We start from the raw sequence: 12,760 nt of genomic DNA on the forward strand, positions 1-12,760 counted from the left end.
GCTATTAGCTATAATTTCATAGTAGTCATTTCATATGGCTTATGGGTAATTTAAATTAAGTGTGTCAAATACTTTCAAAAATGTTTATATTAACAACCTGACTGGTATATGACTTTTGAATGATACATTGGTACTTCACCCTCATGAGCCTTTTGGAAGTCAGAGGCAGTACCCTGTGAGGATGGATGCTGGAAGGATGTCAATCTAGACGAAAACCAGATACTTCAATAGATTCTTCTAGCCATCTATAAAGATTGGATTCTACACCATTAATTTGGCCTAGAACTTCAAAGTTCAAAACAGATTTCCTTCAGTATATCTACTCTGTTGACATTTTTACATAATTTCTCAACTCCATCATAATTAGTATCCTAAATGTCATTGAGTTAACATGACTTTAGGTCTGGGGTTGTAGCTCAGCAGTAGAGCACTGGCCTAGCATGTGCAAGGCCCTGGGTTCGATCCTCAGCACCACATAAAAATAAGTAAATAAAAGAAAGGCACTGTGTCCAACTATACCTAAAGAATAAATATTTTTTTTAAAAAAAGACATGACTTTAATTCACAAATAATTGATGGTCATTGATGGGAAAAATTATAATATCAGAAGAAGAAAGCTTAGTTCTTGACAAAACCTCAAGTATTCACTTCTAAATAAATGAATCATTATGCTATCTTATCTAAAATAGAGAAGATTAGTGAACTTCCTTTCCATGAACCAAAAGACTAAATTAAAATGTAGGATTGTATAAGCTTTTTTTGTAGGATCAATTATCTTCCCAAAGACAAAGATTTTCTCTGCTGGACACTTATTTTCTCTGCTTTTCTTAAGTTCTTATTTTTCACTTCCTAAGCATTTTCAAGCCAGTGGAAGGCCTTAGGAATATCTCAGAGCCCCCACAATTGACGGCCTGCTTTGCTGAGCTTGTGTACCCACATGAGCCTGACACAGAGGACCAGGAGAAGGACTAGTGACATTGTGGGCATGCGCTCCTCTGCTACTGCACAGACAACATGTGATACTTCATTTTAATTTTTTTCCATCTTATAAAACCTTGGCCATTCTAAATGGGTTTTTTTTGGTTTGTTTTGTTTTCTTGAAGTACTGAGGATTGAACTCAGGGGCACTCTATCCCTGAGCTACATCATCACTCATTTTTATTTTAAGACAGGGTCTCATTGAGTTGCCGAAGCTAGTTTTGAACTTGCAATCCTCCTGAATCAGTCTCCCAAGTTGGTGGTATTACAGACATGCACCACCATGCCCATAAATGTAGGTATTTCTAAAGAATTCATCCCTCTGTGAAAAACAGTGTTGTTTATTTTCACAACAGTGACCAAACATTTATGAACAAAGTATTAAGGCAAGATTATCTAATGGTCATTCTTGCAATTTTTGTGTAATTCAAAAACCTGAATTCCTTCTTGTAATTCTGGAAGTTCATCTACGAAGCTAAGATAAAGATGAGTAGTCAAAATATAAATAGTAATCTCTAAAAACATGGATTCATCTAAACACATTTTACCATGAGTAATTTAGCCATGGTCCTGACTACCACAAGTATGCTAAATAAATGATAAATCTCTTTAAGTCTGGCAGCTGTGGAGATAACCCCACTCTCAGGAATGGGCACTGGAGGATGACAGGGGAATGGCTAGTCTTCACTGTGGCTGATTTTTACAGACCTATGACAACAAGAGCTCTGATTAGAAAGCTAGTGTAATGGAGCAACTAATAGCCCAGCTATTAGGAGGCTGAGGTGGGAAGATCTCCTGAGCCCAGGAGTTCCAGACCATCATGAGCAACACAGCAATACCGTGTCTCAAAAAAATAAATAAATAAATAAGAGAGAGAGAGAGAGAGAGAGAGAGAGAGAGAGAGATATTAATTTCCTGTTCATAACAAAAGACTCAAAAAAAAAAAAAAAACCAGAATAAAGGCAAACTTCTACCATTAGAAATGAGAGACCATAACAAAGGACTCCATGTTTCTTTTGGATGCTCTGTTTTCACATACATCTCTCACAAGTTCAGGCACATCTGCCAATTCATCCTATTTAAGAAACTAATCAAGGCTTTTAAAAAGATGCAAACCCACTATCCCAACTATGACTGAGTCCCTGAGTTCTTCAGTAAGACATTGCACTGGATGTCCTTCACCACTCCATCCTCCATGCCCTATGGTCTGCTCCTGATTCTGGGTCTGGGGTAAGACCTAGGAATCTGTTTGGGTTTATGTTGTTTGACAAATTGTCAAAAGTTGTGTCAAAATTTGGCAAGTAAACCACAACTATAAAACATGCTGCAGAGCTATGACTGGGCTGTCGAGGCATGAAGAGTGAGGAGATAAAGTTATGAATGTGATCCCAATTTCAACGTTTAAAACAGGCTTTTCCATACATCAGCTCATAATTTCAGGCAAGTAACTTAACTTCTTTGTGCCTGAGTTTCCTCATCTATAAAATGGAATAAAAGCAGTATCTGCCTAATAGGGGTTTTGTGAGAAGTGAATAAGATACATAAATGATTTAAAGCAATGCCTGGATCATTACCAGCCCTCTAGAAGTGTTATTATCTTTATCCCAGTCAATTGCTAAAGAAATCACACAAAACAAGTTTTTTAACAAAATGTTTAACTAAATGTTCTTTGCCTTTCAAATCTTCTTAATCTCTGTTATGATTTGGATGTGCGATGTCCCCTAAAAGCTCCCATGTGAGACAATGCAAGAAGGTTCAGAGGATAAATGATTGGGTTGTAAGAGTCTTAACCCAGTCAGTGATTTAAGCCCCCCACAGGGATTACCTGAATGGAAACTAAAGTGGCAGGGTGTGGCTGGACGAGGTGGGAATTGGGGCGTGGCTTTGGGTATATATTTGTATCTGGAGAGTGCTTCTTGATCACCATGATGTAAGCTGCTTCCCTTTGCCACAGTCTCCCTCCATGATGTTCAGCCTCACCTGAGGAATGGAGCCAGCCTTCTCTGAACTAAGGCCTCTAAAACCATGAATCCTCAAATAAACTCTTCCTCCTCTATAACTGTGCTGGTCAGGTCCTTTAGTCACAGCACCGAGAAAGGCTAACTAAAACAATCTCTTTAAAAGCAGTTTTTTTGCTTGAAAAAACTGTCTCTAGTCCTCATATCTCTGGTGTCTGTCAACATCACTGATCACCAAGCAGGCACCTTCTTCATAAACAAGCATTGAGTGCTACTTTTCCTAAATACAGACAAATAATTCAAGCTGAAGGCTTCACTTTTGAAATGGAACTATTAGACATTTGGAAGATCACAGGAAAATCAGAAAATTTAATTATACTTATGTTGTCAGAATTATTTCTAAAAATAATGGATTTTATTCCATCACATTCTAACTTGTAATGACTGTCACATTTGCTGAATTACCCAAAATACTAACTAGCTGCAGAATGAATACTATCTTTAGTACCTCACCAATTTTAGAAGTGAAAAATTATAAATCACTACACTTAGCCAATTCTATACACTAAGTGCCTCTCTCTGGCAAAAGGATGCTGATGAGCCCAGAAGATCAATCATGATTTCTTTACTCTGTTGCTTTTGCAAATCCATTTTCATATTAACACTGGAACATCATGTTAGTTCTACTGCAATAATAACTTTTATATTTGTTATCAAAGATAACTTCAAAAATGATTTTAAAGTGATAACTTTAAAAGTGATAATTTTATAACAGTATACAATTTTTATTTCTCTTCTAGTTTAGGTTTAAATAAAATCTAACCATCACACACATCATCAGCTTCACAAATTATTGCCAAACCTTAGGTGGGATGGAGGGTTGGCAGCTCAGATCATTCAACAACATACCAGACAGGGATCTCTGTGTTTAAGGATATTGTGTTGGGGTTGGGGTGAAGGACTTGAAGAGAAATGCAACAGGTTTCTATACTCTTAGAGTATATGGTCTTCAGAAAGCTGATCACTGCTCACCCCAATCAGAACCATGAGAGCAAACAATCCACCTACCAAAGCACAGGCAAGTTCTGAGAAGCTGGATAGACAGACATGGACCAAGAACCACTGGAAAATAGAACTGGTTCAGAGGCCGGGCTACTCTGAGCCAGGAAACTCAGATCAAGTATAAACCATGAGTGGTAAGATGGAGAAAGTCAGAGCACAATCCAAGTGGCAGATATAGGTGCTTATATAAAATCACTGGAGGGGGCAAATTTTTTAAATAATACTTTTTGCTGTGAATTAGCAAAGGTTGATGGGTATTAATTAATTTCAAAGACTCACTCCTAGGAAACACTAGAAATATGTTCTCTTTCCTTCTACTTGATTTGAGGGTTGCAGGAAAAACTGACCAAATTTGTGAAGCATAGTAGAAAATGCATGAACTTCTGTACAAAATTAAGCTCAGTCATGTAAAATGAGACAACAAACGCAGTGTCAGTAAGAAGATTTGGTGTTAAAACATTGGTCCAGAACTATAATATTTATAACTTATTGTGACATTTTTCTGAAAAATTTATAGCAGGTGAGAAGTCAATTATTACCAATGAAAGCAGCATAGCAGGATTTATTATACCTTCAATTCAATTCATTTCAAGAAATATTTATTGAGTACTAGCTTAAGGCAGGCCCTGAGTAAAGAGATATAGAGAAGACAAAGGTGAATTACACATGCATCTGCCTTCCTGCAGTCACCTCAGTGTGAGGAACAAAGTGGTAAAGGGTTATAGAGTTCAGGATAAGAAGAAATCACTTCTATCTGGGCAGTAAAGCATTAACTGGAGATCGTTCCATGATTGAATTAATGTTTAGGTTACATCTAAGTGGGCACCTGGATTGTTGAGTCAGGAAAATGGAGAAGAAATCCATCTAAATATAAAGTCTGACACAAAGGAAAACAGGCAAGGCTGAGTAGTATGGAGAGTATCTGGAAATTTGCATGTAATTAAGCCCAACCTGACACAGGATCTGAACCAGACAGCAATGAGAATTAGGGGCTGGGTGGTGGCTCAGTGGCAGAGAGCTTGCCTAGTATGTGTGAGGCACCAGATTCAATCCTTAGCACCATATATCAATAAATAAAATAAAGGTCTATTGACAACTAAAAATAATTTAAAAAAAAAAGAAATGAAAATTAAAACTAAGAAGTTAATAGACACTAAGACTTTAGACTTTCTCTTCTGGTCAGTAGCAATCCATTGAAGATTTTTCTTTTTAAATATTTTTTTAGTTGTTGATAGACCTTTATTTTATTCATTTATTTATATGTGGTGCTGAGAATCGAACTGTGCCTCACACATGTCAGGCAAGGGCTCTACCAATAAACCACAATCCCACCACTGAAGATTTTTAAATAGAAAAAGAAGTGATGATGGAACCTGTACTTTGGAAAGACTAACATGGTAGTGTGTAGAGACCGAGCACTATTATTTCCCAGGGCCTTTGGAAGCATGTTCGGTACTTTAGTTTGTTCTGATGGCTGTGGAGGTGTTCCTGATATTCTACAGAGGAGGCCACGGATTCAAAATGCCCTGCAATGTACAGGAGTCTTGAAGAAAAGAAGCAACCCAGAGTACCAACAGTACCCTATTAGAAGCACTAGTAATAGAGGAAAGACTGGAGCTGAGAAATCGAATCAGAAGACAATTGTAATGATCCAAGCAATAGGTAATGACCTGAGCCAGTGTTGTGAAAATGGAAGTAGAAAGCAAAGTATAAGATTTCTTAAGAAAAAGACAAAGTCAACAGGTCCAACTGAAGATGGGAAATGTGATGGATGAACAATGCTAAAACTTAGAGCCTCAGGGACAGGAAATAATGGCAAGAACTTAGACTCTTAAAGAAATTCAAAAGCCAAAATCTGAAACTCAGTCCCCAAACCAATTAGCACATCTTCCTTGATCCATCTCACTTCACATAAGGAAATCAACTACCCTAATCCCCATCTGATACTTTACTTCTAGTTCTTCATTGCTTTATATGTCCCGTAGCAACCAGCTAAGCATTCTCTACTGCATGTGGCTTTTTGTGGTCAATGCATGGTCAGGGGGCTTGGTCAATGTTTCTTATACTACAAACAGCTTTCTGCTCAATATAGTGAATAATTGATGTAACAGTAAACTTTCTCAAAGTTCTAATGTTCCCACACTGTGCAATCTCCCCACACTAGTCATGTAACATCTTATATTGTTTTAGAAATGTGACCTGGTTATAACCTCAGTGCCTTTACAGTTTATTTATGGAAAGCATTTTAATTAGAAAATCACAAATTCTAAGTAAAAGAGAAGAAAACGAGAATTGAGCAAGCAAGGAGCATAATTAGGAGTAGAAGCTGGTTTCTTTGGCCACAGAGAAACCTTAAGAAACTACTTGGTAGATGTCAGTTGATAAACATCTTTAAGAAGGGGAAAAATCCCACTCTCATGCCACATGACAGCTGGAAACATTCATTCCTTTCAAGCACGAAGTCTTCATTCAACGTATTTAAGAAATGCTTTAAAAGAAGTAGCAATGATATTTAGAAATATTTCTGTGTTCTCACTTAGAATTTTTTGTTGTGTTTATCTAGAAGACTGAAAGTAAAAAGTATAACTGAAGACTAGAGAGCATTTTTTAAAATCAAATTTAAGTTCATGATGTTTTATGTTCTAAACATTCTCTCTGTAAGGGTTAAATTGTGTATAGTGAGGAAATACTGTATCTGCTGTAAAATAGACAAGTTTATAAACTTTCACATAAGTCTGGCAGATTTTCAAAAAGTTAAACATAGTACCATCTGACCCAATAATTCTACTCCTAGATGTGTACACAAGAGAAATTAAAACATATGTCCACACACAAAAAAAAAAATTGTAGACAAATGTTCATAGCAGGATTCCTCATAATGGCCAAACATTTATTCAGCAATAAAAAGGAATGAAGTACCAATACTGCTACAGCATAGATGAACATAGAAATATTATACCAAGTGAGAAAAGACAAGCATTTTTTTAAATGTCATATATTTATGGATCCATATACATGAAATATCCAGAATTGGTGAAACTATAAAGACAGAAAACAGATTCCTGGTTGCATAGAGCTGAAGGGATTGGAAGGAAATGCTGAATGACTAAATGGGTACAGGATGTCTTTCTTAAGTGAAAAATTTTCTGAAATTGATTGTTGTGATGCTTGCACAACTCTGAATATACTAAAAAGCAATAAATTATATTGATTAAATGGTGAATTACATAGTATGTGAATTGTGCCTTCATAAAGTTGTTTAGCAGCACTAAAATATTTCCTTCAACATGGGATGAAAGCAGAAACAATCACCGTGCCTCTGTTAAATGCCTCATTTTTTTTCCATTTTCTGAAAAGAAATACTGCCTATCAAAGTAGCATTCCCATTTCATCATTCATCTAGACCACCATGTGCTCAAACACCAGAAGGCAATTGTGCGTGGATGAACAAATGGCAGAGCCCAGCAGGGAACTAGGGAAGCCCCTGCAGAAAGGGAATACTCACAGGAAGGCCCCGGGGCCCTCGAGGTCCCACCTCTCCTGGAGGACCCTGTTGGCCCTGTTATGAGAAAGACAGACAGAAAAAAAAAATCAACAACTCCTGATAACAGTAGGATATAACTGACAGAAAAGTCAAAAGGCTTCTTACCGGTTTGCCTGAATTTCCCAATTGACCAGGCTTCCCTGGAGCACCTGTGTTTCCCTAAAGGTGAAATGCAACATTCAGAGAAATTCCAACTATAAGTAAGCCTAATCATCAATCTGCCTCACCCAGACAGGAATTGCTTATATTTTCATTCATAGCCTTAATCTCCTGATTTCACACTGAGTATTCAGGAGGATGCAGAATGCAGATTTAGTACCAACCATGTATTTAAGGTCACATGTCAACAAATGAAAGGTCTTTAGCCTTCATTGAAAGGAATCCTTTCAACGCAAGGATTTTCTTTTGTCACAATATTAATTATATATGTACTTCCTTTACCATTTTTACCTCCAATACACTTCTTTGATCCCTTTTAGCTCACATTAGCACTACTGAAATTTTTGAGAATCAAGTCAACATGAGGAAACAAGGGGATGTGCTGTTAGTAAAGCTCTGCCAGCAAGCTTCAGGGAAAGACACATGTCTGCAAAGACCAACTCCATCATCAGTCTCTCACGGCCTGCCTGTTAGGGACCACCTCTGCTTAAGATGCTGTGGACCACTATGATAGAAGGTCTGTACTCACATGCTCTAACAATGACCTATTTCTATATCATTCATGCTTTATCTATTTTCTTCTAAAGCAAAGCTATCACTTTAGTTTTTGCTTTCACCTATTGTGTTTTGTTTTGTGTGTTTTGTTGTTGTTTTCCTTTTGCAATGCTGGGGATCAAATCCAGGGCCTTGCACATGCTTGGCAAGCACTCTATACCTGAGCTATATCCCCAGCCCTTCGCCTATTATTTTTAATTGGATGCACATTAATTATGCATAGAATATAAAAACAAGTTGACCAATATGTGAACACGTGCCTAATATCTTTTTGGTTTAAGCTAAATTATCGTAATAACATTCATGGGTATATTTTCAGTATTTCACAATATTAATTATATGTCTTTACAATTTCCACCTCTAATACACGTTTTTGAGCCCTTTTATCTCATGCTGACGCTATTAAAAAATTTAAGAATCAAGTCAACATGGCTTTATAATATCTTCTTTTTTTTTAAGTAGCCAGGAACAATTAAGTTTTCCTTGTTTCAACCTGACAAAGGATGACATTTTTATGAAGAAAGTCTAAACAACTCTCTGCAACTGGGGAAAAGATTAGCATTCCAAGTCTTAGAGCTTTTACTTTTTAATTTTTCCCTGGGGTTAAATATGAAATAAAAGGCAGTTAAAATATTAAAAGTTATAAGAAAATATGTTAATAAAATAATAAAGAAAATATTAATTTAAAAGTTTAATCTTTTACCTTTTCACCAGCAACACCCTTTGCACCAGGAATTCCAGGTACACCCTAAAAGAATGCACAAGGAATTTGGGTTTAATCACTTCCTCTGAGAATCTGTGAGCTGCCAAGTCCACTGTACACTGCTGAGAGACTGTATAAGGGAGATGCTACTTGGTTCCCAATCTCTGGACAGTTACAGAACTACCCACAGTGTTTAGGACCTTATTTTACTGTATCTCATGTGTAAGATTGAACACTCTGAAAGCAAACCCTACTCTAAAGGATGAACCTCCAAACTAGAATTGGGTACCATTTTCAGGTCAACAGGAGTTCTTATGAGCAGGACATCAGCTCTAGGGAAATAACATGGTTCTATGTACAGAATAAAACGAGAGCCTATTGAAAATTCTGGGCTTTACAGTAAAAGAGAGAGAGAGAGAGAGAGAGAGAGAGAGAGAGAGAGAGAGAGAGAGAGAGAGAGAAAGAGAGAGAGAGAGAGAGAGAGCCAAAGGATGCTAGGCTAAGATTTGGTGTTACCAGGAGTCCTAATAATCTCAGATTATTTTGAAAGTATCAGATGTCCTAACATTGGGGGCTAGTCCTTGATATTATCAAATAACCTTTATTAATTTGAAAGATTTGCCTTCAAAGAGTCAAGAATACATGCAATACACTCCATATAAATTTCCAATCACATTGATTTGGTGAAACATCAATTTGAATGCATCAAAATGGGACATATCCAAAAATGATAACTTGTCTCCCAGAGAATCCACTCAACCTCTTATGACTCAACCCTGCTAACAAGAAGTCAAGACTGGTTAAAGGTAGGATGACACACATGGCACTGGCCCAGAGCTCGGGATTAGTGCAATGATATAAGGAAGACAGCAAACTTAACAGAGAAGAGGAGATCCAAAACATAAATTAAAGCTTTCTACTTATAGTTATTAGAGAATACCAGCTAATCAGGGAAATAAAAATACAAAAGTATAAAACTAAAAATATTAAAGTAAAACATCATCTTTTCCTCAGAACTCATCAAATTCCATAACATGTCTCTCCCTCCACATTTATACATTTAAAGTGGATAAACCAACAAATATTTAAAGAATCAAATACTTACTGGTAGCCCCTGCAATCCTGCATCACCAGGAGGTCCAGGTTTCCCTGGTTCACCCTGGGGGCGGGGGAAACAAACATTTAATTACTTTGAACCTATATGAACTGCTATATTATTTTTAAGAAAGAGTGTAGACTTTTTAAGTAAAGGGTTATTCCCACAGCTGACCTTATGTGGACTTTTACAATTCAGCAAGAGGGTGGCAAGGTAGAAGACGGGACATAAACTCAATCAAAACATAATATCCCTCAGTCTTCTATGATCAATGGGGCAATTTTCCTGTGTTCCTAAAAGCAAGCAAATAAGTATACTATTCTAATACGAATTTTCTCTTTGACACTGGATTAAAAAAATTAAAAGGAGGAAAAAAAAAGCTGGCTAAATAAATCTCCTGGTGATGTTGTAATGGAAATACTGTGCTCAACTGGTCAGGCCAGAAACATCCCCATTCATGAGTGACTGAATCACACAGCTACCTTTGTTCCTGGCATTCCAGGTATCCCGTCTCGGCCATCCACACCTGGCAAGCCCTAAAGACACACAAAGAAATACTCTGTTGGAAAAAGCCACATTCTTCGTCCCTACATCATTTTCTAAAGTTTTACTAAAAGTTAATAATCACTGAAAAAATGTGCCTGATGACTAGAGCTCTAGACATACCGTGTCTCCTTTGGGTCCAGGGAGTCCGGGAATTCCTCTAGGACCTTGAGCCCCCTGTAGGGCAGGACAGGAAGCATAAACAAGACATGGACAATAATCACAATATTTAGGACATGTCAAACAGATAAGCAAAATCAGCAGATGACACTGAAAAGCAGGATGCTCATAGTATAAAGACTAATTTGGACTCACTCTATCTCCCTTGGGGCCTGCTTCACCGGGAGGTCCTCGCTGTCCTTGATCACCCTGTACAAAAATTAAATTTTCTTAACACAAGCAAAAATTACTTATTGATAGATCTGTTAAAATTAAAAAGCATCATCCACATTATCTACCTATTGCTCTTTCACTACAATGCCTTTGATCTATAATGGATGCCTAGCTCAAGAAATATTTTTATAAAAAAAAATAATCTTAAAAATTGATATTGACATAGGCAAAATTGTGACTTGCATGTCCTTTTTTTTCATTTTCCATGGGTAATTGTCCTATGCTATTTGGATATATATATAAAATAAATTAAGTTCCATACTATAGGTAACGGTATCTGTAACTACATCTACATAAACTCATTGACTGCTAAGGTGGTTGAGGGTTGGGTTAGTTGCTAATATTTTCTCCATGTTATGTAATTCCCCACTCAGCAATAGTGGGTTTCTGTCAAAATTATCCAACTAATGTTAATATATGGTATAGGCAATAAGTGAGAGAATGCGTCTCCTTAAAATTCAGCTTTTTTTTTTTAGTTGCTTCACTACTTCAAAATCTTGAATGGCTCCCTGTTACTGTTGATTGTTTATATTGGCATAAAATATTCTCCAAAAGGTGGTTTTACCTTACCTATTCAGTCTCATTCTCTCCATACACCTCTCCACCCTAGGCAGTGACAGCCTCTATGATAACCCATGAATTCCATGCCACCAACTGTGCCCTCCTATATTTTGCTGCCTTTCCCACCTAGAATGGCTTTCCAGGTCAACCTTCACAAGGTCTTCTTACATGGACTATCTCTATCAGATGTTCTAGCACTTAATCTTGAAGTTGTTCACTGCACTACATCCTGTCTTTTCCTCCAGACCAAAGAAACTTGATAGTCATGAATTCTATTTGATTCACATCTTTTCTACTTTTTATATGGTGTAAGTGACAAATGGATGGCTTTTTTTTGTCTGTTTATCTCCAAAAAAAGGCTTGAGGCAGAATACAATAATGAGAAGTGTACATATTGAAGCCAACTATGGAATAATAAGATTATAAACCATAGAAAAGGAAAAAGATATAACTACCCAGGAACTAGAAATAAGATTGTTACTGTGAATCTAAGCATGACAACCAAAGCAAAAAAAAAAAAAAAAAACAGCAAACATAAATATTTAACTTATTGACTTATTCTGTAAGAAAAAAATATGAAATCAGAGGAACACCTTTATGTAGCCAAAAAAAGTCAGGCTCATTTTAATTATAATTTTAAAATAAATATAAAACTATTACTCATTTTTTATCTTAATTATATAAGATACTTGCATATATTCTGTATATATAGCAAAAAAACATTACTACTAAAATTAAAAAAATCTATGGTTAGGTTTTGTAAAAAGAAAACCACTTACAGGTGCACCAGGCAGACCCTGAGGCCCAGGTTCTCCATCTAAGCCCCGAGCACCCTGAAAAAAACAAGATGAAGAAATAAAATTGAGATCAGTTATGTATGTTAAGGGCATATCCATTTTTCTAAAGAAATATAGCCAGTTTAAAAGGAGGTTTTTATGCCTGAAATGCAGAGGGAATCTGAGGAGTACTTTATGAGAAGCTTCAGATATGAAAACACAGTTTACATCTACTCATCATAAGACAGAATTTAAACTCAATGTTTGATATACTTCTGGATATTTTAAGCTAACACTGCATTCTCAGCTGCTGACATGAATTTACAACACTATCACTTGTTCACACAACTTGACAATTCTATTGGAAAGAGGTTTGGCCATCACCCTTCTGGGTTCTCAGAAATGCCTGTGGGAATTCATTAATGATGAAGG

At 36.6% G+C, this 12,760-nt stretch overlaps 1 protein-coding gene across 1 annotated transcript in view; it reads right to left on the minus strand.

Moving 5' to 3' along the window:
• The window catches only part of Col9a1 (collagen type IX alpha 1 chain), an 84,056-nt gene that overhangs the window by 27,554 nt on the left and 43,742 nt on the right, over nt 1–12,760 (minus strand). Inside the window, exons 21-28 of the mRNA XM_046443053.2 lie at nt 12,332–12,385; nt 10,914–10,967; nt 10,722–10,775; nt 10,538–10,591; nt 10,065–10,118; nt 8,960–9,004; nt 7,648–7,701; nt 7,504–7,557 (exon numbers count right to left, since the gene is read on the minus strand). Coding sequence (XP_046299009.1) covers nt 7,504–7,557; nt 7,648–7,701; nt 8,960–9,004; nt 10,065–10,118; nt 10,538–10,591; nt 10,722–10,775; nt 10,914–10,967; nt 12,332–12,385 — 423 coding nt within the window. The remainder of the gene's footprint in view (nt 1–7,503; nt 7,558–7,647; nt 7,702–8,959; nt 9,005–10,064; nt 10,119–10,537; nt 10,592–10,721; nt 10,776–10,913; nt 10,968–12,331; nt 12,386–12,760) is intronic.

Source organism: Marmota monax, unplaced genomic scaffold (genome assembly GCF_021218885.2).
Source record: "Marmota monax isolate L192 unplaced genomic scaffold, Marmota_monax_Labrador192_F-V1.1 WCK01_AAM20220418_F8-fsc00091, whole genome shotgun sequence".
NCBI classification, from domain to species: domain Eukaryota; kingdom Metazoa; phylum Chordata; class Mammalia; order Rodentia; family Sciuridae; genus Marmota; species Marmota monax.